The 25,606-nt window shown below is 39.9% G+C and overlaps 1 protein-coding gene across 1 annotated transcript in view; it reads right to left on the reverse strand.

Annotated features, from left to right (window-relative positions):
* Nucleotides 1-866: 866 nt before the first annotated feature.
* LOC140346271 (protein diaphanous homolog 1) overlaps nucleotides 867-25,606 on the reverse strand; it is a 37,687-nt gene continuing 12,947 nt past the window's right edge. The window contains exons 2-19 of the mRNA XM_072432351.1: nucleotides 16,594-16,620; nucleotides 14,792-14,956; nucleotides 14,441-14,542; nucleotides 14,220-14,353; nucleotides 13,532-13,615; nucleotides 13,395-13,461; nucleotides 12,755-12,894; nucleotides 12,396-12,501; nucleotides 11,731-11,841; nucleotides 11,498-11,621; nucleotides 11,301-11,418; nucleotides 9,841-9,956; nucleotides 8,448-8,512; nucleotides 7,791-7,970; nucleotides 5,901-6,479; nucleotides 4,249-4,363; nucleotides 4,148-4,156; nucleotides 867-937 (exon numbers count right to left, since the gene is read on the reverse strand). Of these exons, the coding sequence (XP_072288452.1) occupies nucleotides 867-937; nucleotides 4,148-4,156; nucleotides 4,249-4,363; nucleotides 5,901-6,479; nucleotides 7,791-7,970; nucleotides 8,448-8,512; nucleotides 9,841-9,956; nucleotides 11,301-11,418; nucleotides 11,498-11,621; nucleotides 11,731-11,841; nucleotides 12,396-12,501; nucleotides 12,755-12,894; nucleotides 13,395-13,461; nucleotides 13,532-13,615; nucleotides 14,220-14,353; nucleotides 14,441-14,542; nucleotides 14,792-14,956; nucleotides 16,594-16,620 (2,313 nt within the window). The remainder of the gene's footprint in view (nucleotides 938-4,147; nucleotides 4,157-4,248; nucleotides 4,364-5,900; nucleotides 6,480-7,790; nucleotides 7,971-8,447; nucleotides 8,513-9,840; nucleotides 9,957-11,300; nucleotides 11,419-11,497; nucleotides 11,622-11,730; nucleotides 11,842-12,395; nucleotides 12,502-12,754; nucleotides 12,895-13,394; nucleotides 13,462-13,531; nucleotides 13,616-14,219; nucleotides 14,354-14,440; nucleotides 14,543-14,791; nucleotides 14,957-16,593; nucleotides 16,621-25,606) is intronic.

A 25,606-nucleotide genomic window follows, 5' to 3' on the forward strand; every position in this document is an offset into this window, starting at 1 on the left:
GAGACTAATAAACAGCATGGTACACAAACAACAAAAGTACTCTGGTAAAAGAGCATCTTGTGCTATTCGGGGTGGCATGTATTTTGAGGAACATAATCTCTATTCCAAAGAAGATGTGGAAACTTCATGACTTTTCTTCTCAATACACCGACATGTTTTATGCACATATGTAATAAAAAAAAAAGCATGGGGGTGGACCAAAGAGTGAGCAGAAAGCAGAAAGAGGGTAGGAGGGTGTAGGTGTGCATGCATATATTTTACTTAATTCCCCCCAGACTCTTGGACTATATAAAAGACGACATTCAGAAAACGGTAAAAATTCTAATTTGATCAACAAATCCTCAATTAAACATACACTTGCTTTGATGGCATTCATGCACACGCACAGCTGCTGTTGGGCCCCGCTCAGATGTCATCATCACCGGGAACATTTAAATGGTAATGGTTTCGGGATGAGACGTCGGAATGTTGGCGGGCGACTTGTACCAACAGCTGGCTGAGATTTGAAACCGAGTGAAGAGAAGGCGGCCCCTTTTTCGTTTAAAAACAGGATAATCTCCAGGAAAGAGAAAAGGCAGCGGGGAGATTAGGCACACATTGTGGTAACACTTGGGCTTGACTACACTTAGCTCATTTGCATGTAAAATAGAGATGTAACGAGGGAGGAATAGGATGAAGAGAATGAGCAGGACAATGTGCGTATGTGGGTATTCATGGGTGTTTACCGTGTGTCGAGGCGCTGCTCTTGGCGGTGGGAGCTGAAGCGTGCGCGCATCGAGGTGTTTGAACCTGATAAAGCCTGATGAATGAAGGCTGTTTTGTGGCTGATCCGCAATAATAAAAGCTTTACTACCGCACTGTGATGGTTACGGCTTTAGCACACACCTATGGCCCCTTTCAATACTAATGCTGCAGGCAGAAGAGTTTGCTAAAAGCCCTGCGAAACAAACACTTACACGACACAAACTATAGACATTGAAATCATTATTTAGAGTTTGGTCCTCATCTTTAAGTGAGCGAAAAGTACTGTTAGTGCTTCAGAGAGACCACAAAGCACAGACCTACAGCCTTGAGTCATTAAGAGAGTTACACATGGAAAATGTTTGTTTCCAACCATGAACAGGAGAAGCAAGAATAGGAAAATAAAAACTGATCTTTTTTCCCCTCACTCTCTCCGCATTAGTGACCCTTACATTAACCCAAGTCTCTTTCGGCACACCAAGCCAGAACGGCACATGATTTATTTACAAGGTTTTCGACTGTGAACTGCACAAAATAAAACATACGCCTTTGCAAAGTATTGTCAGATATATTCCTAAACACGAGCTTTCCAAAGGCACAGCCAATTTAGAGCCATCTCTGGAGCTTGCACACTTGTGAGTCTTAATACCCCTCCTTCATTTGGTCTTCTAAGTGCTTTATTAGTCCACATTTTCAAAAGTCCTATCACTGAAGATCTAAGTCAATGCACTGTATTTCTTGATGTATTAATTAGTAGTTGGATGTGCACAAATATATTCAATTGCAAAAAAAGTCTAGTCTGCTTGAATTGGCAAAGCTATCTAGCTAACAATAGAGTAAATCATGAGCAGATATTTTTTTTAAACATTACTGCATGATCCTGTGTGGAGTGGGCATTTGCTCGAGAACAAACACATTTAGTCTGATCGCTAACTGACTGCAGCCTCAAATGCAAACTAAAGGAATGTGCACCCCCACAGTAGGCAGTTTCCTTGTAAAGCGGCAACTCATTAAAGAGATGAACAATAAACCTAAGTGGAAACAGTGAGATATGCACACACCTACAGAGAAGGAAATTGATTTGTTTGAAACACATGGAGATCAAAAGGCTTATTATAATTGGTTTGTAAATGCGGCTGAGCGCCCCCACCCAGGCATACACTAAAGCAATGCAACCAACAAATATTTATGCATCAACAACAAACTTCCTGTCACTGACTCCTTCCAGAAAGTATGCAAAGCCACATGAGAAAATAATGCAGCTCCGTTTTAATCTAAGTAAATGAGAACTGAGCAGGAGACACTATTAACACATGATTCTATACCATTAGGAGGATTATGTGCCTGTAGCGCTGTTCTTCAAATCACAAATCCAATTAATTGGTACTAACATCCAAAACTCCAGCATCGCCCTGTTCCTGTCTTTTCCCTTCTCATTATTACAGGCACTCGCTGACTTCCCAAGATGCACGTCAATGTTAGCGTTATATTGTGATCCTAAAAAGTATCCTTTCCAAAGATTCAAAGGGAATGATGAGGATTTCCAAGATTCAATAAGATAAAGAATAAACACGAAAAGAAGTCTGCAAAATAAGGTAAAGAATGTAAAGGTTGTTGACAAATGTATTGAAAAGGGGGGAAAAATGAATTGTGGCTTATAAACAGCAAGTTCACAATCACACAACCTAGATTTGAGTGGTGATGTGGAGTCAGCTAGAGGGTTAGTCTCCCACGATTAGTGCTACACTGTTCCACATGGGCCAAGAGGTCATGGGCCAAGAGGTCATGACCCCAGTCCCTGCCCTGGGCTCACTGACCTTGTGCACATTTGTCAGTGTGTGGGAGTGAGCACTGTGCCTGAGCAGAGCTGGAGGCAGAGAGCGAGAGAGAGGAGGTCAAAGAGACTCCGTGGAGGCACGTTTGGTGTCATTGTGCTTTTGCTGGTAACAAGCCGAGAGAGTCACATGAGGAGCACACAGAGGAGTAACAGGACCCCATCTGTGAGGCATTAAACAGAACTGATTTAACTACAGGCATACAGCAAGGTGTTACAGGGGCTCAGTGTCAGGGCAGCTAGTCTGCAAACAGCACATGGCTTGACCACAATCATGAAAAAGTTTGCAGTGAGGCAGCAGTGGCTTAAGTCGGTGCATATGTTGTTCTAAAGTAAAATGTCTCTCAGTAGCAAAAAAAAGTGCTCAAATGCATTATTATTTTTGATCAGTTTATATGAGCATGATTTGCCTACATACATTCTACATTAAATATATACAAGCGAAGGGCAAAGACATGCATGTGTTGGCAACTGTAAATTGCCCCTAGTGAAAGAATGTGAGTGAATGATTGTCTGTGCGTCTATGTCTCTGTGTTAACCCTGCAACGAGCTGGCCCCACGGTGTACCCCGCCTAATGCCCAAAGTCACTTGGATAGGCATAACACATCTTACACTCAAATTTAACAATCTATATTCTAAAGTATGACATCTTTTCTGAATACCAAGCCAGAATAATGCCCCAGTGGAAAGGAGAACATAGCAGCTGGCATCTCTAACAATGAAGATAAGTTCCATTTATACAGAATGTCAGACACCTCGACAGGTGGGGAAAATAAAAAGGCCATAGCGTCTTCATAGCGTGCTCGGAGGAAAGGTTATTGGACATCAACCAGAACAGGTGCCGGTCTTTGCCAATAAAAAGCCAAGGCACTGGCGCATAGGCCAAGAACCGCAAGAGGTTAAATTAAGCACCGACAGGCATACGTTACAACTGCCATCCAGGTGAATGCCAAGAGGGGGAGCTGCCAACACTGACATTTAACTTGCATCAACAGCGAGCGTCCTCCATATCGCACGTGGGCTTGTGTTTATGCATAATGGCGCGAGTGTGCGCGCGCGTAGACCGAGGCTGGCGGTGAAGGTCAAACAGAATTACCTCGGCTCCGGCCGCCGTCGGCCCGTGACTTTCTGGTTCTGATATGAATATGGAGGAGGGGGAGCAGAAGGCGCAGTGACACGGGGACAAGGTGACAGGAGTGGACAGGTGTGTTTGTGTGTCAGCATTTTGTGCCAGGACAGCAGCAGGTGGCCGGTCAGAGGACATCAGTGACCTTCTCCTTATCCCTCCTTCTAGTCTCCTTTCTTTGTCCGTCTCACCCCGCCCCCCCGCCCACCGCCGCCCTCCCAAAGTCCCCGCTCATCCCATCTGATCTGATCCGATGATGCCCAGGCCACATTCAGATGAAGACGAGTACAGACACAGGTGCAGGTGGTTTATTCATAACACCATACGAGAGGCTGTTTTAAACCTTGCTGTTGAATAATGCATGTCCTCTAAACAGTGAAAGGAGCAGATGCAGGAAAGGATTGCTTGGAAAGGATAAATAAATGTTTGAGTGTTGCGTTCTTACCTTTGGTGGCTGGTGAAAGAAAGGCCGAACACATGTAATAAAGGCATTGTTAGTTGAAGAAGCGAAACACACAGAATAATATTAACAACACAAATACATACTCTTTGTCTGTGAGGAAAAGGTCAAGGTGAGTTTGGCGAAAAGCTCATTGTTTTCAAACTGATCTTCTTTCGCTTTTGTCCAGAAGCTGCTTTCGGAGAGGTCCTCCGGTCCAATCTGAAACAAGGACAAGCGAGTACAGCATTATTTAATCTATTATGGTAAACAAATAATGGGTTTTGAACAATTAAGAGACAATCAGAAACATTTATTGTTTTTAAGAGGCCGGCACAATGCAGCACAATAATAGGGACATGTGCGCACAAGCAGTATTTTTTTCACACAGACATTAGTTTAAAGCTTCAAAGAAAAAAGAAAGAGGAAAACAATGTTATTCTATTATTCCCTGTAGACTGACTCTCACCATATTTCTTATTCTCTTTTAAAACTACAGGTCTGAGAGATGCAATTAACAGGTTTTCTTTACTTTGAGTGTTCTCATCAAAAGGAAAGAGGAGAGGAGGAGTCTAACATACTGTGTCAAATGTACAGATTTTCAGCTTTTATTTCATACAAAGCCTGGAGGAAGGGAGGCAGGACAGAAGCAGTAGTTAAAGGGAAATGTGATATGGGGCTGAACTGAAGCAGCAGAAAGTGTGCAAGAGCTAATAAAAATAAAAGATAAAACCAAGCTTGAAAAAAACTTCATTTGAATTACAAAAGAATACGGTCCTTTCGAGAAGCAATTTAATTATCTTTCAGTGGCACAGTTAAAAGAAGGCAGCTTATTAAAAAGCAATTTTAGTGACATCCTCGTCAAACACTTGCACCAGTTTAGCACCAGCCCGAGCAGGAGGGAGAAGCTAAACGCTGATGAAGTCTGCTGGAACCATTAAACAGTAGCTTTAGGCTAAAGAAAGACAGAGATTGTTTTGATGTTTTAACCATCACAGATGAGAGGAGAGAATGCACATCATCATTAGATGCACGTATGCATACAAGTCATTTTAGGTCAGAATCTTGCTGGAATGTATGCGCATCATCAATATAATCACATGCAATATGTAGGAAAGTTGGCATGAGATGTCATCACATACTACAACCTAACAGCAGCAAAAGAGGCCTGTGGTCAAACACACTCATTTATAGAAAAAGCTTCAGTTGTAGTCATCTGGACTCTATTTTTGTTAAAAAAGAAAAACCTTCTCTAAACAGAAACGGAGGGCTAAGGTTCAATCTTCCTGTAGTCTACAATGGTATACTGAACCCCTGGAGAGGTAGAGGACCAGTACCAGGACATTTAGATACTAATCAGGTACTCAGGGTGGGTGAGCCAGGGTCTCACAAAGACAAAGGGGAGACTAATAGCCCATTGAAGGGTTGAATAGGCTCAGTAGATACCAAGAGGGTAAGTTTCTGTTGAAACAAGCAACTCTTTCCACTTCAGGAAGGCTCCTCCCAATGGGCTGGACTTACCACAGAATAGTATAAATATCAGAGTTCTCAACCTAAATTCTTTTATTGACAATGACTCTTGGATGAGAGTCGAAACGTCTATTTTTTCTAACTGAGTCCAGATGACTACAACTGAAGCTTTTTCTACAATGGAACACGCCTGGACGAATGAGGGATTACACCGACACACTCATTTATACCAAAACAACTTTTGGCATGGGACTAAACTCACTTTTGAGATTTCTCAAACAAAACAAACCTTTCTCCAGTTGGCTCTCTTGAGCTGGACCTCAGGTTTATATTCTTTCTTTGGCTGCAGGCCATAAGGCAGAGGAGCGGGCGCTGCATTCCAGCCCCCGAACGGAGGAGGAGGCATCCCCAGGCCTGGTGGTGGAGGAGGAACCCCTGGACCTCCAGGGGGAGGCGGGGGAGGTGGGGGTCCCATACCAGGCAAGGGTGGAGGAGGTGGGGGTCCCATACCAGGCAAGGGTGGAGGTGGTGGGGGTCCCATACCAGGCAAGGGTGGAGGTGGTGGGGGTCCAGGCATCCCAGGTAAAGGTGGAGGGGGTGGAGGTCCAGGCATCCCAGGTAAAGGTGGAGGAGGTGGAGGTCCAGGCATCCCAGGTAAAGGTGGAGGAGGAGGTGGTCGAGGCATCCCAGGCAGTGGTGGTGGTGGGGGAGGAGGGGGTACACCCATGCCTGCATGGCCTGGAAGAGGTGGAGGTGGAGGTGCAGTTCCGGTAGAGTGAGGCGGGGCCAGTCCAGGTGTTGCCACGGGTACAGTTACTGTGATAACTTTAGTTTTGGCTTCCTCAAGATCTTTTTTCAGCTTTTCAATCTAGAAAAATATGTAAAGTTTAAAGACATTTAGGACAAATCAATTTGAACTTAGGTGAATATAAACATAATTGAAGTTGTACACAGTGTAACCCAACACAAATAGTCATTTTCAAACCAACGTCAAACCAACCAAGAGATCAGATTCATCCAGGAAAATACAACTGGGTGAGAGAATGACCAGATGAGAAAGACTAAAATGAGTCGGATGAAGTTTGGGTGGTTTTTAGGAGAGACTGGGGCATGAGGCCCAAAGAGAGAAGGCCTGACAGGGGGCAATCAAGTCCAAATAGTAATTAAATGAAGAATTTAAAAACACTTAAAAGAAAAATTTTGACAAGTAAATACTTAATTAAAATTCTGAAATAATTCCATGATTTATCACTGAGTCCAAAGACACAGCCAGTAATCATAGTTGCCAGCAGGGAAAATAAACGAAAAGAAAATTCAACTTGGTTTGATAACATAAAACAGTTTCTCAATATAAAGCGAGTTTGAGCATCTAAATATGTTTGTTTATTTTATTTTAACATAAAAACGGTCTGAAACAAGCTTTTTGACCGGAGAAACGGGCAGATACATGACAACGTGAAAGATCTCTACATGTGAAGAAACCATCAATGAACAGAATTGTAAATAGAGAGAATTCTTTGGGAAAATGTCTGTAGTGATGACCAAAGCTTTTTGAGATTTTCTTTCCCTGCGTGTGATGAGCATACAGCTTTGCTGGCATCAGCCACAGTGGCTGAAGCTCACTTTATAATTAGCCCGGTTGTCCAAGTGACAGACGAACTAGCATAAAGTATATAGATATATACACACACATAGAGGCTGCACGCATGTACAGCCTGAGTGTTCTGGCTCACTAACCCTTCACTACTGTGTCATTCAAGGTCCTGCAGAGAAGCAGGTGCTATCTTACCATGTGTTTTTATTAGTCACCTTTCAAATGTGGGCAGAGCCATTCTCCTAGTATACACCATTTATAGAAGGAATTGCCATTTATTTGATTTTGAGGCCAATAATCTTCACCATTCGCCATTGTCACTCTGCTGCTGAAGCATCATTAGGGCCACCATGTGAGGAGGGGAGACATGCCAATTGCAGTCAGAGCCTAATACAGAGGGCAATCCGCTCCAGGTTTTGGCGGGTTGGCTTGATGCATCATTCTGAATGACTGAGCCACATGCACAGTTTATGGACTTGTATGAAGAACTGCAAAACTAGCTACAGGACTGGACTCTGTCAGAGTGATATTAGTGTAGGAGTTGCAGGAGGGGGACTCATTAGACACAGTGGGGTGAGGTGGTACCTGTTGTTGCAGTGCACTCAGCTCCTTCTGCAGTCCCTGGTTCTCGTTTTCTTGCTCCTGTTTAACAGAGGCCAGTTGTTCCTTTTCTTTGCTTAAATCTATCAGCTTCTGCTCATAGTCTCCTTCCAGCTTTTTCAGTTCCACCTGCAACTCGTGACGGGCCGTCAACTCTGCATCCAGCTAAGAGACAAATGTATTGGGTTAGTGTGGACATAAGTCTTTAGTCTTCCTTTATACAGCTCTAGAGAATCGGGGTTTGTGAGGGTCTACACAGAGACAGAGACAGAGCTTACTAAAACAACTCAGTCACGCTTTACTTTTACAGTACAGTAATAACAGGTAAAGGATGGAAAATAACATAGGAACTGGGATAATGCATTGTGCAGTTTCCATATCAATACAATGAAAATACAAACAATGTATCAGAGTTATTTAGTCTTCATACAGGTCAGGTTTTATCATACAAACATAAACTCAAGTAGAATGACACACATGACATGTTTCCATGAGTAATCACTAAATGTATGCTTTTGTACCATGTCCATCATATTACCAAAGTGTTACTGTTACAATATTTGTCAGAGTAAGCTAACCCACAAGCTAACCCACAAAATAATTTAAAAAACAAAATGCCATGAGTACAATTTGCATATTTACCTTCTTCTCCAGCTCAGTGGCTTTGGCTTCACTGGTTTCCACCTTAGTCTGGTCCACCATGTTATCTGCAAAGAGTGTAAAAAATAACATAATTCCAATACAACCATCATCAAGAAAACACTTTGTATTGAATATAAGTCTAAGTATAAGGCTTCATGTAAATGTAGTAGCAGTTTCTCAAAGTCAATTAACAAGTTTGCGGGTCATTGCATTATCAAAGGTTCTGCTTGGGAGAATCAACGGTAAAAGGGAAACGGACTGACCAGCGGGGCATTTTCACAGCGTAATTGGAGTGTCTACAAGTGGTTTACTATCCACAGGCTTTTCCAGCTCGAGCAGTAAAAAGCTAATTACCAACAAGATGAATGCCACAGAGTCACATCATCAAAGACAACCCAAGAGGGCAATCAAACTGATAGCACCCACCAACATGTCGCAAAATACCTTATGGTACCACTTCTACTATTATTTAGCTGATTTCAATTAATTTTATTGGTTATTCCATTTTTGCATTTTTCAAGGATTAAAACGATGTTCAATACACAGACACATTTCTAAACGTCATGCATTATGAGATGTGTAATAGGGGTTACGTCTGCCATGGTGGGAAGGCTAAATGGGACAAACTTTGAATAGAAAGCTCTGAGGGAGACGGAATGTGCCGGGAAAACTGTGCTGAATTTTACAGTTCAAAGAAAAACACTAAATAATGCATGCAGGGCAGAATTGGGCTGCTTTCCACTGATAATAACTTTGGCAGGCTTAAAGGAGGCCAGCCAGCCTGTGTGTATGTCAGGACACTTTTAGAAATGGTGCAATTGGCGTCTCATGCAGTGCACAACACAGGCCTGTCATAAACAAGGAATCAACTCAAGAGACGTGGTCGTGCTGCTGTTCTGCTCTGCTTTAGTGGACTGTGGTCAGCTGGTGTTATTTGCAGGCATTCACAACTGCCATTCAAACACAGACCTCATTCATCCCCATTTTTTGGCTCTGATTTTGCCATTAAATAAATACAAACCTAAAAACCCACGCTTTATTGTGAAATTCTACCAAAAATGATCAACATTAACATACTAGCTTTACTAGAACAATTGTAATTTCCCCTATGATAGTGAATGACTAAAGTACAAGCTTCACCATTTCCTTTGTTAGACCTGTAGCACTGTTTGGTAGAATTCCTCTTTGGCTCCCTCATGTGGTGGAGTCACGCAAAGTGCTTTTCATAGTTCACTCAAATAATGTGAGTCAACACTTTGAATAATAATGCACAAAAAATAAGTGACCTCGCCAATGCCGTAGTATTGAACAATTATGTTGGGCAAAACAAACTGCTGTCTAGAAAGTTTGAATATGAATTTAATTGTGTCTGTTTTTCGCTCAAAGTTCTCACCTATTAAACTTTCAATATTGAGTTGTAGGTTTCTGCATTTGAAGTCGGGGTCGGCTCCATTCTTGTGAAGAACGATTTGAGCTATGCACTCATCTATTAACTTGTAATACTGAGGTCTGAAAGAAAACAAGGGACACAAACATTTGTTAAACAAGGCACATTTTGGGAGTTAAAGCAACACATTTGTGCATTCAGTTTGCAACTACAATTAGGAGGTGCAATTTAGATAAACACAGCATTATTGATTGCCTAAGCATCAGGAGAGGCAGAGTGTGAGACGGTGATGTGGCTGGAACAGAGCGTACAGGTGCACGTGTCACCATCGTCTTTTGTCTGTAACTGAAATTAGATGTGTGTTTGAGCATGACAGCTCTGGTTACTTGTCACAAAGATTGATTGCATGAGGCTGCCATAGAGAAAGTGTGTGAATGTGCCGAGCTCCTGTCTGATCAAGCAACTTTTACAGTCAATTCTGGAGGTGTCTTATTCCCTGACCCCATTAGATGCTGCCAGAGTCACAATACTTTATTTATTCTGTCTCGATCTCTCCCTCCCCTGATTTCTCTTAGTCACTCTGCTTTTGTCTAACACTTATTTCACTGCTTCACTACACTTGAGGTTTTTTTCTGAACACGTCAAATTTTATCGTGGAGCAAGAGAGACACCAAGTGACCAAACAAAGGTACTGTAGAACAATAAAATCAGAAAGCCATGACAATACATTTGAAATAACATATAGGAAAAATATATTTATTGCGCACAAAAACATTAAATTTGCCAAGCTTTTAGGCTAAATTAATTATGAATTAATATTAAAAACATGTTTTAACAAAAGCTATAGCCTAAAATTAGAACTTAGTTCATTTTGAGAAGACTAAATGTTCCTAAGTTCAAGTTGTGCACTTTACTGTTAAAATCTTTCCACCTTTATATTGTCATTCAACTATTCTCTTCCTCGTTTCTGTTTTTCTAGCAAAGCCTCAAGGGCTTTGAGACACAAGGAGTGAGGCATTAGCATATTTCTGCTGATAAGAGTTGATTGCACTCATTTCTATTAAAATGGAATTAGACTTCGCTGCATGTATTAATTTCACAGCTCCGAAACAGCACTCAAGGAAAAACAAACAGCAAATAGACAAAAGTGCAAATGCATATAGAGGTAAATTAACAGAGTAAACTAGAAGGGCAAACCAAGGGACTCTCCTGAATACTACTGCCCTCTTAGTACCACAATTGTAAAATGTAATATGCAACATAAATGGGATTTGTCCACATGTTTGCAAGGTCAGAGGAAGGTCAGAGGGACTGGAACATCGTGTTAATAAAGTAAATGAAGAGTGAGACAGTGTGAGGGAGTCCTTTTACACATTTTACATCCAAATAAACATATGAAAGATATAAAGAAGTAGATTTAGTGTCAGATGAGCAGTACAACAGGTGGAACTGCATGTGTGCTTTACCTGGCCAAATAGTCATTACGGATCAACAGCAGGTGCTGCACTACAGACAGGAAGTGTCCCTCAGCCTTGGAGTCCTTCACTGTGTTGACCAGGATCTCAAACACTTCCCTCACATCATTAGGACCAAAGTTAAAGCTAACCACAGGGATTGTGTGTAACCATTTGATTCCATTTCACCAACTCTATTAAAGGATATTCCATCTCTAAGCGGATGTCATCTAGACGTGCTCGGAGGTCTTCAGAGTCATCCTCAGCTTGATCATCAAATACAGAAAGCTGTACCTTCAGTTCCTCATTTTCAATGTAGTCCGTCCGTATTTCCTATAATGTAACAGAAGGAAAATAAACAAAAAAACGAAGTTGGGAATACTATAATATTGCTCAAATTGTTTTGTGTAAGAGACAACTACAGTATGGTAAGTGAACATACCTTCAGCTGATCTTTAAGTCCAAGTCTTTGCAGCTCAGAACGAATGTGGATCCTGAAGTCCAACTCTTCTCCTCGACTAATCAAAGCATTGATCAGTTGCATACAGCCACCCTGGGTAAAATCAATAGTGTCATTGTATTAGGACTGATAGTAAACAGAGATGGAAGTAGTGTTTCCAAAACTGTAATGTCAACATTACATGCAATGAATAAATCATTTAAAGATAGACCTAAATACATCTAAATCATACTTTAAGTACATTAACAAAATGTGTGAGAAGTAAGAATTTGCATTGCACACGGTTGACGGGCCAACACAAACACAAGATTCTTTTCCACCTACATCCTCAGCACCACAGGGAATGACTCGCTTGTACCCAGCACGCCTCTAATGGTCTGGGCTAGAGCTGGGTTGAAATAATCAATTTTCTGATTTTTAATCGATTCGCATATTAATGACCGATTATCGATTCATACGTCCTAAGATCGATTTTTTTTTGTTTTTTGTTTGGCTCAGAGGAAGGTGTTCAGCCCCAGAAGACAAAAAGCATTAAAGCCGAGCTGAGGAGGTACTAGTGGAAAGGCCTGTATCTTGTGTCTTCTGTTGTAAAGGTGAATGTTGTGATGTGTAATTAGAAAAACACACGTAAGTAACAATGGGGGTACCTTCAGAGCAATATTGTGATTGTTCATTCCGGACAACAGAGGCTGAAACCGCTCAATGTCCCTTTTCTCCGCCTCTTCGGTTATGGCCTCCAGAACACGCTCATGACTGAAAAAGAAGGACACAACCATGTTTTTACAGCAATGTTTCTGTACAACATCGTCTTATGGTAGAAAGAGACTCAGTTGTAGTCATCAAGAGACTGTTGAAAACGAGACGTTCAGACTTTCATCCAAAAGTCATTCTCAATCTCAACCGAGTTCTCACACTCAGCCCACAGATTGAGAATGACTTTTGGATGAAAGACGAAACGTATGAGGGATTTCAACGACTAACATCATCATATTTTTTATTCACTTACAGGTTTTCGGGTTGTTCCAAAATGGAAATGGCAGAAAGCAACTTGACAACATCCACCATCATATGAGGCACTGAAGGGTTGATGGCTCTGACCAGCAGAGGGATGCCTTCACCAGACTCCAGCATGGACTTTAAACCATGCTAAAAGACAGAGAGAGGAAGCGGCTAAAATGTATGCATCTTAAATAAGTAAACAGAAGAAATATCTCATTGTAAAATAAAAAATGTGTTTAATAAAAATTGCACCGTGGATACAGCTCCCTCTGAGGACACAATTCGATATAACACTAAACGCTGCTAAAGTAATATCAAACTTGCATCATACAAAGCTGTTGTTGATGCTTATTGTTGCAGACCTTAGCTCATAATACAGATACTACATAAAGCCCAAAATTATGATGGAAATTAAATTGTAAGATCAAGAGTAACAATCTCAGGACAAAACATATATAATAGAAAGGCCAGGATTTAATGCCTTTCTATTGTATTCACCTTAAATGGGCTTCAGGGTCTAAAATAACCAAATCCAAACACATGATCTGATTTTACTGCACAAAGAGTTCTCGTTTTTGTACCGAAAATCATTTGCAACATTCAGTGAAAATTAGAATAAATATATAGGATTTTTTTTTATCCTTTACCTTATTATTCATGAAGGCCTTGAGACAGCGAATTATCTCATGCTGACATTTTATTCCCATCCTCTGTCTGAAAAAGGACACATAACAATAAGGAAATAAGTTCTAGACCTACTTTTTTCTTGGTTTGAGCAACTTACGGGTACTCGTCTTTATCTTCTTGGAGTCTTGCGAGACGATTTAGTAACAACTTCAGACCCTGACCTCCGAAGTTCTGCACCCAACTGGAAGAGACAAAAGACATTGAACATCTGATTTGACTTTTGCAACCCTTTGGCATTATGCAAGTCAAGGTTTAATTAAATAAATTCAATCTAGTTCAATTCAGACTAAAATAGGGTATAAGTTAGAGTAAATAGTTTAATAGGGTACATTTTTTTTACTTCAGCCAAAATCCTTTTGGTCTCTTCTCTGGTATGATGAATAAACCACTACTACCAGAACTACCAGTACTACTACAGTCTCAGACAAGGATACAGACTTGAGGTAATACATACTTTTAAAGGATTAAAGCTTTTCATTAATCAGTCACAAACGACATACAATCTTGTACAACCCCTGAACATATTGTCTGACATTTTGTTTATCCATTGGTTTCAGAATGATGAAAAATAAACCATATAAACCAGTGTTATAGCAATTAAAACTTCCAAAATATGATATTATACAACTTTTCAATGATGAAAAGCCCTGTAAATACCTTACAGAAAGCTGAAACTCACGAATATTTTCATTTCATACCATGTCCAAATTCAACAGTTTGGTTTCTGTGGTTGAGTCCAATATTGTGACAGATTTGGTCTGCTTTACACGTACACGTAGGCTCACCTGACAGGGTTGTTATTGAGGGAGACTCTGAGAGACTCCAGGCAGCTCAGCAGCAGCTGGGGGTCACGGTAGTCTTCATTCAGCTCATGGATGTACACCAGTGCAGATTTAGAGCTTTCCTTCTGGTTCTGTCCCTAACAAACAAAAGAGAAAACTAATATTTACATCATTGTTACAAGACAAAAACTTCTGTTAACAGTGGCAAATGTTTTATTACTTACAGCTTTAGAAGTGTGCAGGTATTGTGATACCATTTCACGTTTAATCACAATATCCTTCGCTCTGAGAGGCTGCTGCTTCTCCTCATTTAGGTTCATATCATTCTACAGAGCAACAGAGTTTGAGATGTTTGCTTAGAAGAATTCCGGCAAAATACAGACAGAAGTGTTACATGTTTGAAATGTAAAATGTACCAACAAAAAACAACAATAGCAGTGGCTTAAAAACTGAACACAGTTGAATGTGTCATTATAAACACGTGCCATTTGCCACAAGGGGGCAGTACAAGTCAAAATATTTTTTTCACTTAAATTGTGGACAGATTTTGTACATTTACTTTCCTGAAATCTTACCAGCATCTGTTCGAAGAGCTCCAGCACGTACTCGTCCGAGTGGTCATGCATCATAGGATTCTGGGAGGTGAACTCGTAGCTGGCGGCGGACGAGTGGCGTTGGCTTGTCATTTGACCAGGCTTTTCCTTGTCCTTCTTTATCCTCATGCTGGTAAAACGCTCCAACTGTGTAACCGAATAAAACACAACTCTTAGGAAAAAAATGTTTCAAAGTGGAGCAGAGGAAAAAGGAAACATCTGTAGGCTAACACGCTTTCACAGTTGACTTGTCTATAGCTGCTATTTGCACATCTGTAAGTGGTTTTAATTCAATGTAGCATTCATTAGTATTTATTCCCTTTATTAATGTCATTTCCTTTGCTTATTAGACATTTACTCAAATGTTTATATAATATATAATGGTGTTGAGAAAGTACCACAAAATAAATATTTTTGTAACTTTTTACTAATGCTTAATAAGCCTTAGTCTAGTAAACTGTAAGGATTTTTTACTTGCCATTTTCTGCACTGAAATTGGCTATTGAAATTACTATATTATATAGCCATCATAAAAAGTGTAAAGGGGCTTTTTTCTGACAGGTCACAAGGGTTCATTTAATCTATTTTCTTTTACTTCAAAGTAAAAACATACTCTAGAATGTTCCCCAGTCTAAGGTTTTTATCATAGTAGTTTGATACAAATATGGTCTTTTTAACAGTAAACAAAATAAACAAAACAAAAATATATACAACCAACGTATCCCTTATTTTTGTAATTAACACATTTTTGAAGAATTTACTTTATACATATTTATTGCAAGTTGAAACTTGCATTAAAGTGCGTTTTGAAATATATTATTATATTATGTCTTAAAACATACTACTAATATTCAGATATTTGAGTGGCAGGAATATTCCATTAATGAATAATCTATGGACATTTAATGGTATTACACAGCCTTAAAGTCATTAAAGCAGCTTCTGGTGGAAGTCCTCAGAGCTGGGGTCAAACACTAGGGGTGGAGCTTATGTCGCTGACCCCGACATGTGCACCATCTCTGTAAAACCTCTTTACATTTAGGCTCAAACATTATGGCTTTAAACTGTCACCAATGTAATGACACTTATTTTCTACAGATTGTTTTATGGTTTGCACTGCATTGTACTATGGTTTTATAATTAATTATTTATAATCATAAAAATGTACTAATGACCAGTAATACGGAATGTATTATTAGGAACATGTTAGTAAATATGTAAGCAGCAGAATAAGACATTAATAAGTGCTAAATAAATATTAATGTCTATTGGATAAACAACCTATGTACATGAAAACGAGTTAATTAGAACAAAATAAGTGTTTGTTTTGTTAAGTTTTGTCAAGTTTGTGGTCATGATGGTATGATTGGAGGTTTGTGGTGTTTTTACTTATTCATTTAAACACTTTACTGACAAGAATCTGTCTAAGAACGGACACAAATCAGTCTCTGTCAATGACTGAAGTCAAATTCAAGGGACATAAAAGTCGGCCTGTTGTTATGGAAAACTATACTATAGAACATTGTTCTTCTATACATTTTTGGATGTTCAAAAAGTCCTCAAAATGACATCCAAACCAGGAAACAGTCATGCGATCGAGACCTAATATTGAACTGTAAAATAACTGATGTGCACCTTTAAAACCAAAGACATGAAACAAACAGTGCAACAGCTTGGTTTGGACTTCAGAGTTAGTGAGCGATAGAGACGGAACACACAAGCGGAGCATGCTTTGACACATATTTAACAATAAGCACATTCACAACCATTTGTAAGAAACATACCTCATCAGGAATCAGCCGTTTGAGAGTCTGTGGATGGATGGACCCAGGAGAAAAGCAAGAAAGAAGAAAAAGGGGGGGGGGAGAGATTCAATTAGGAATTCTACAGGTTCTAGATTACAGCAAATTTGAATGTAATTACTTAATTCAGGTAATTACATATCATTATTATTAAATTAATGAAATCATATAATTCAATTCAATCTACTGGTCAATGAAGAAGGGTATTACTATCCCACAACCACAAGATGGCAGCAAAACACCAAGAAATACCTTCAAAACCACAGACAAAAATATCCACAGAAAAAGAAGTACAGCCCAGAAGAGCAGAAAGGCAGAAAAGTGTTAAACCTGGCCGGTGTTTCTCCAACAGTAAACGCAAACACAACCGGTTCAGATTTGTCTGCTTTTGCTGCGCTCCAGTCAACAGCACACATTAGTCTCTAAACTCAGAAGCAAACACACATGATGAAACAGTTCTCGGTGGAGAGGAGCTGTAACAACTGTTCCTTAAAACCACTACTCACCATTTCACAATCCAAGGCTCTGGGTAAAAGCCTTTCAATTGTCTCAGATTATGTGTTTCCATCCAAATGCACATAGATTTAACCAGCGTTCAATATAATACAACTATGATTAGAGAGAAAAGTGAAAGTGAAGAGCTCCTCAAATATCCCGTCCACAGAGTATAAAGTACTATACCAGCAGGAGAGTCTAGACTGGTGCTTCTGGTACAGTCTTCTGTCTCCAGCATCAGGAGCTACGACTTTGCAAGTATCAAACGAGGCTTGTTCGTCCTTTATTTTATTTTTTGTAGTAGCTGATCATAAAGAGATATATTATTGAACTATATATTTGCAAGAGCATGTCATTTTGTGAAAAACTGTATAATACCAATCCCTAATCTACACGTCTGAATGAATTACTCCTCGTTTGCACAAAGAAATCTCTTTCAATTAGTTGTAATTAATAATAAATAATCGACATGTACATACATAGTACAAACTTTACAGAGTTTCCATATTTCAAGCAGTAATTGGTCATATAATCAACAATAGCGCAGCAACATCTTTTTTTTTTTACATGTCATCAGAAATGTTTTACACTGGTTGTTTTTGGCCTATTTAAAAGATATGTTTACCGTTAGTGACATTTAGAAGTATTTTAGCATTAGGTTGTACTCATTACGTGGCGAACTGGAGCAGAGTAAGTACAGTTGATAAATACTTCAGGGCTCCACCAGTTTGTCTCGACACTGGTGGTCAAGTTTGGCCCAGAGTCGACCTAAAAATCCCAAGTGCAGTTCAAAAACACACCGTTGCCATGGTAACCTCTGTGTACTAATGCGGCTGAGGCCAAAGACACACAGGCGGCTGCTTTGAATATGCCATTTATAAGCAGCAGCCACTCAGGAAATGACATCAGCACTGATTTGTTTCTTTACCACACTGTACAACATTAGGGTTATAAGAATAAGAAATTTAATATAATGTTGAAGAGTTCAATCCGAGTGTCAAGATTCAATTCACGTGGTCGCTCGATACAGACTCGTGTCTGCTGTGTTGTCATATATTTTGGTTTGGAAAAGGTTAAGCTGTGCCGTCCTTCACAATTTCAGGAAGTAAACTTCTCTCCAGAGACTTACAGGTGCAATATATTAACAGCTGGGTTCATTTGTCTTTTCTGTTGGCCTGTAGGCTTTATTAGACCGGACAGCTTAAATGAAATGGGGGCGAGAGAGTCAGGATTCAAAGTCACAACTCTGCGGCCGACTGCACAGGGAGGCATATGTGCTGCTGCCTTAACAACGTGACAACCGGGCAGCACTCAGTTACTTTTGATTTTACGTTGATAGACCCAGGAATGACTTCTGAACTTCTGACAACTCTAGAACCGCTTTTGGCTTGTCCTTAAATAAAGACCGTAGTAATTCAACTGCAAATTTGCAATCTTCTGTTCATACAATAAAATAAGTTTTTCTCATTAAACAATCTGGTAAGACTTGTAATATAACATAATTTCAGTGATCTGAAAGGAAAAGAGGAGAGAGTATTGTGTGTGAGCAGGAGATTGTGGGGAGGAGCTCCTGTGTCGAGATACGCATCAAATCGTGACAAAACTATAATTGCATCCACAACAAACTGTAACAAACATTCACATGGGTGACATTATTTTATTTTATTATTTATTTATTTATTATTTTTCTCTGGTTATTTTTCCCTTCTTGACTAGGCACTTTGTCACCATTTGCAGATGTCCTCAAACAGTGTCAGACATTGTGATGTCCAAGTAGGACATGTTTTCTGCATGAATGCTCACAGTTTATCTGCTTTTGTTTCACATATTCAACGAATCATGTCACTCTAAACCAATGGTTCCCAAAGGGTTTTGTCTTGAATATTGCCTAAGCTTTGACCCACACTAATGTGTGGCCAATACATTTGTTTAATAGTATATTGTCATTGTTAATGATATAGAAGTCAAAAATCCTTCAAAAGGATATAAGTGCGATTCTATCATTAGGGATGCATTTCAATTCAGCAAAAAATGAAAAAATAGGTTAGTAAGTAATTCTATATTTTCAAAATACATCCCCTGAGGGAGCACAAACATTCTTTCACTTAAATATTTAAATTATTCCTGCTTTAATGTGTTTGCATAATGTTTTCTCAACCATGTAATGGCCAATTGACTCTTAATATTGATATGTTCTCAAAGTACTACACTTACTATTGATATGTTCTCAAAGTACTATACTTAATATTGATATGTTCTCAAAGTACTACACTTAATATTGATATGTTCTCAAAGTACTACACTTAATATTGATATGTTCTCAAAGTACTACACTTAAAAAGGTGGAATGGACGATTTTTTTCAGCAATTTTTTTTTATCATATTTCCTCGTGGCGTGGATAAATCATTAGTCCTGCCACGTATCAATCATAAAACGCACCTACTGCTCACCTGCAGCCACGTGCGGTTCGTCCCCACGTTTCCGCGTGCCTAAGCGCATGGATCTATCATAATATAGTCCCCTCAGTGTACGGGGCAAAATGAAGACGGAGAAAGACAGTTCGAGCTGACGCAGAAGTGGACAGAAATCTACGGGAGACGAGAGATGCGATGCGATCCGTTGAGCTAATAAACAAACGCACGTGTGTGTTGTATCAGTCCACACGGGGGAGTGCGCATGCGCACTTCCGCCTGCGTTCTCAAATCGCCAAAAAAATTGTCCATTGTGCCTTTAATATTGATGTGTTCTCAAAGTACTACACTTAATATTGACGTGTTCTCAAAGTACTACACTTAATATTGATGTGTTCTCAAAGTACTACACTTAATATTGATATGTTCTCAAAGTACTACACTTAATATTGATATGTTCTCAAAGTACTACACTTGATAACACTATTTTAAAGGGGTTTGGTTTCCTGGATGGATTGTTCTATGGTTGAATTGTGAGCAGTTTATTGCTTCATTGGAATACTCACCATGACAAATACTTATACATACTTATACTTATAAATAGTATAAAAAATAACACATCTATAATGTTTTCAATGTAATAAGATAAAAGGTAAAACTGTTAAATCAACTCTACATCAACCAGCAGCAGCTACATATATCAGGGGTCACAAATAAACAAAGCTCCAGTTTGATAAAACTTCCTCAAGCCAATGTCCAGAAATTGTATGTCTCGCTTATATAGGCAATTACATTTTAAAAAGTGATAGAATTGTTATTTTCACAATAGAGGCCTTACATAGCAGTGTGAGGGCTGTATGATTCTGGAAAAAATATGCAAATATGGTTCATTTTCTGACGATAATTTTTTTGTGATTCATGTTTTAATTGTAGAGGTCTGTCCAACAGGAGCATTATCATTTTGAGACTGAAATATGAACGGCTGATCTGAAATCTATGGGATTCTTGTATTATTAGAACATGTTGGTCTTAACTACAGAGTCAGATGTTTTGTCTCAGGATAAGACTGGATATGTTGTTGGCAGAGGAAATTGTGTCACTTAAACAATTCTTGGAAGTCTTTGCCATTTGAGTCTTGCAACCCTCATCCTTATGAGACACGTAATTCACATTCCCAAGTCCAGGAAGGGCATCCAGTGTAAAGATCCGCCAACTCAGTGGTCTGCCAGTTTGCTGGAAAACTCAAAAAAGGAAGCAGTATCTATTTAATTTATTTGAAAATGGTGCATATACATTCATCTAAAATATCTGGATAGGATATTGCTAGCTTAAACTTGCTAGCTTGAACCTGGACTTACATTATCCCCATAGAGCACAATGTAAAAACAAACTGCCTGTGTTTGGCTGACAGGCCCCTACAGCTTTCACAAAGGTCGGATTTGTGGCGATGTCGGCTTTTTTTCAGATCATGAACTTTTTCTCTCTTGAAAATATATTATTTTAATATTTTCTTTAAAACAGCGGTTTAATCTTTAACTTCGGCTCGCTCTGCCCCAGCCTAGCAACTCTTACTGCGATTGGTCAGAGCGGACACGTGGCGCATGTTTGGTGGACTGTAGACTACCAGATGTAGCTAACCGCTAAAGGCTAAACTGGCGACACAGAATGAGCGTATTCAATGGCTTAAACCGGCGACCATGTTTTAAAGGTCCCATAACATGCTAAATCGACTTTACAGAGCTTTTAACCTTCTTACATTGCTATTTGTGCTTCATATATGTACCCAGAGTGTTTTTTTTGATTGATTCCTGCAGTTTTAAGCTACAGAACAGACTATATCCTTTCCTCGGATCTGCAAACTGACGGGGGATGGTTGCAAGACCGCGTCATAACCCCAGGCACGCATCACCATCCCCCCTCACCCCCCCCCCCCTCTCCATCCCCCTCCCGCCTGCCGCCTCCCGCCCTCTTCCCCCCGGCTCCGCGCTGAGGGGGGGAAGGGGCTATTTAAGTTAGCAAACATGACTTCTTTTGTTTGTTTGCTGCCGCGGACACAGCTTGTTATTTGTCGTCAACATGCCTGGTTGGAGAAAACATATTAGCGTTAGTTTATTATTTACCAAACGAAAACGTCCTGCTGCAGTCGTCGTGGTACTTCTACTGAGTGCACTTCAAACTCTGGGTCTGACTCTGGGTCCAGAACATAAGGCTCAGTTCTACGCAGCGCCATGATAAATAGAATGTTGATTCTCACGTGCGGCTGTGTCCACGCTGTCACCTCTGCTTCTGTTTACGCCCCCACCGTCTCCTGGGTGGGCGGGGCACACATGCTCTCTCTGAGACTAGTCACGGGTGGGCGGGGAACACACGCTCTCTCTGAGACTACGTCACGGGTTGGGCGGGGGAGCCAGATCGCTCTTCGCAAGGGTGGGGGCGAATATCAAACCAAGCCGTTTGCATGTCCGGGTTGGTGAGTGGGGTGCAAGGTATGGGTGATATTCTTAATTATTATGTGTTGCACAATCCTTATTATTATCAAATATACACTTAGGATAGACTACGAAACGTGAAAAAAGCATGATATGGCACCTTTAAGGCCGGGACTTTTTGGTCTGGTAATGGTAAGTTCTAGTCGTCCTTGGAACTTGGATCTTCCAAATTCCGAAGGGGGCCATGAGAGGTACAAGGTTTTAGGGGGTGCTAGCTAGCTTTAGGCCCCCGGAGCAGTTTAACACATGATGCTTGGACAAGAGAGTAAAAGCCAGTATTTCCAGTGATGAAAACTATTTGAGCCGACCAAGTTAGTGCATGTTGGCATCAGCCATTTTATGCTTTGATAGATTTTGACTCTGTGCGTACCTCCATACAGTGCAGTACGATACAATTCAATATAGGTTTGATGCAAATCAATACAATAGGAAAAAAATATTGATATTGAGAGTGAGTGTATCTATAGTGAAATGTTTTATTAAATATTAAATCATTATACAATGACGTCTTTACTAGAGGTGTAGTAAAATATTGATTCAGAGATATATATATATATATATATATATATATATATATATATATATATCTCTGAATCAATATTTTACTACACCCCTAGTAAAGACGTCATTGGTCATAAATTATTAATAGCCACCTGATTACCATTATTTGTAATCGTAATTTGATCAATTGCACAGCCCTACTTCAGCCCCAGTCTCAAGTCTTTTGCAGACACAAGGTTTTCTTCCAAGATTGCGCTGTATTTGGCTCCATCCATCTTCCCATAAACTCTGAGCCGTTTCCCTGTCCCTGCTGAAGAAAAGCAGCCCCACAGCCTGATGCTGCAACCACCATGTTTCATAGTGTGTTCAGAGATAGTGTGTTTAGAGTTATGTGCCATAAGGTTAGTTTTCAACCACACATTGCGTTTTGTTTTTAGGCCAAAAAGTTCCCCTATGGCTTCTGGGAAACTGCAAATGAGACTTTCTTATGGCTGTTTTTCAACTATGGCTTCTTTTTGCCACCATAAAGGCCAGATTTGTGTAGTGCACAACTAATAGTTCATTAACCCAGGGAAAATGCTCATGCTGCGCTTAAAAGGTTGAATAGAGGATTTTTCGCCAATTCGAGAAATTGGCAATCGTTAGTCCCTTTTTTTAATGCGCATGCGCACACTCACCCCCGCCCTTCTGTTCTTTCCGAGAGGCCGCCTGCCATCAAACCTTGTGCATGAGCACGCTACAGCTCCACTGCTGCATGTGAGTTTACTTATTAACAAGACTGGATCGCATTGCATCTCTTTTCCCTGCAGATTTTCGTCCCTTCTGAGCCAGATTGAACTCAGTCTTTCTCTTGTCGTCCCTCAGCCATTTTTGTACTTCGCGGTCCGAAGCGTCCGAGCTACACCGAAGGAACTCCCTGCTAGCTTGGATAAACACACACCGGCATATCAACCACGCATGCACAGCCAGGGGAACGAGCCTGCAGGTTTGCTGTAGCACGCAGGGAATGATTGACATGTGGGAGAACTACTCAGCTGTCCACGCCACGAGGAAATTAGACTCTGATTGGTCGCCAACAATCCTCTATTCAACCTTTAAATTAAATATTTTTGGTCATTTCACCCAGCTCTACTAAATGTTTTGGCCCAATTTAGTACAATTAACAATCCAAAATTTTCTACAGTGTTTTTATCCCAGTAGTACAATTATAACGGTTGAAACGGTGGAAAGCTGAAGTCTTCTAAACACAACACAACAGGCTGATATGCACGCCTGACTAACCGCTTCTAACGATGCCTCTGAGCTTCCTAATCAAGCGGCTCAGATCACGATGTTCCTGGTGACCAAAACAAACTTTTCATTACTCCTCATAACCTGCTTCATCACAGCTCGAAGGAGAAAGTTAGAGTACATTGTGAACACCTCAGAGTAAAGTTCTGTCCAGTTCTGTTTTTATTATAGATATACTTGACTTAATAGTTTTGCATTTTTCCAAAACAACAGGACATTATCATTGTGTGGATACATTTCCCAATTCTGCTCTGAGAATTGTGACGTTATTGTTTCTAAATGTTACTTTGAACAGAAATGAGGGGCCTGTGAACTGGGCCTGGGTCTTTTTACAGACACATAAATACTTGCAGTCAGGACAGTAAAAGTGTCAGGGCGCTCCTCGCTGTTTACAACACCACAGCAGTCAGATTAGCTCTAATCTGTCAACAGAGAGTCAGGACAGAACTGACAATGTAATCCCACCTAAGCCCCCCCATATTTAACATGCACTGCCCACACGTACAGTCAGCAGTCATGTGGAACAGGGAGCGGCGTCTGACAGCAGCCACTAAACCACAAATACAATTAGGATGTAAATAGACAACAGAAGCAGACGGAACATGCTCATCTCAATTCATTGTCCAATATTCACCATACCACCAGCTTCAATAAATCAATACATAATAATGTGAACACATTTGAATATCTAATTTATTGTATATTAGGGGTGTTAGAATGATACAACACATATCAATATAAGACCAAACGATACAAGCATCAATCAATGTCAATATCAATTTGATTTGATTATGCTCCTTTTAAACAATATTTCAATACAGTAAAGGTTTTTTGTGTGTGTGAATAACCAATAGGGAGACCCTGGAAGATATTAAGAATCATCAAATAATGAAACATAACACAATAGAATGCCTTTCAAGGCTCAGATGAAGGATTTTCACTTGTATAGCAGTGCTGCTAAATAATCCGTTAATTTTTTCAAATTTGTATAGCAATTTTATAATTGCATAGCAAAACACGAAAGTAACTAACAATATTTTCCATTGTAACAAGAATCTTTATTTCAAATGTATTTGTAAACGTTCTATTTAAAAAAAGACTCTTAACAAATTAACTTTTAAACAAATTTCCAAAATAAAACAGAAAAATTGCAAATAAAATTAGTTAACACCAAGTCAGATGGCCTTATTTACAACTTTCTTTCATATCATCAATCAGATGACTATTTGCAGGAGTCTCATTTACATATGAATTGTCTTTACACTCACAAAAAATATGTATTAAGCTTCATATGGCAAAATAAAGGTTGCTGTGGTGTCAATCATGGTGTATTTATTGTTATTCAAATTGTACTGCTTTATTTCACATTCCATTCCAGCTATAAAACATTTCCATTTTTGGTTTTGCTATTTGATGACCCCTAAGTACTGTTTCGGCTCCAGCTGCACACTTAATGACGGTCCCTAAAAGCACTCGTCTCGGTTCTGTCTGCACATTCGGAGCCGTGTTATTCGCTGCAAAATACGCGTCTGATTTTTAAAAACGAGATTGGGTCACTTGGCAGTGTAAATATGAGTGTTTGGCATGTGTATGATCTGCAAAGACTTTTGCGTTTAGGAGCTATTGACCTCGGAAGTCCGAATCTGTGACGCTAACTTTACCGCACGTGGCTCCTCCCACTTTCAGACTTGCGATCTGTGACAGCAGCGGGACTCGTCATGTCAACACGCGTCCTACATTTTGTCATGCCGTTGTTGACGGTCGGAGTGATCAGAACTTTTAGGCACTTTAGTTATACAATTGAACGC

Source organism: Eucyclogobius newberryi, unplaced genomic scaffold (assembly GCF_026437365.1).
Source record: "Eucyclogobius newberryi isolate DKJ021-1_F unplaced genomic scaffold, fEucNew1.0.hap1 SCAF_11, whole genome shotgun sequence".
Classification (NCBI taxonomy): domain Eukaryota; kingdom Metazoa; phylum Chordata; class Actinopteri; order Gobiiformes; family Gobiidae; genus Eucyclogobius; species Eucyclogobius newberryi.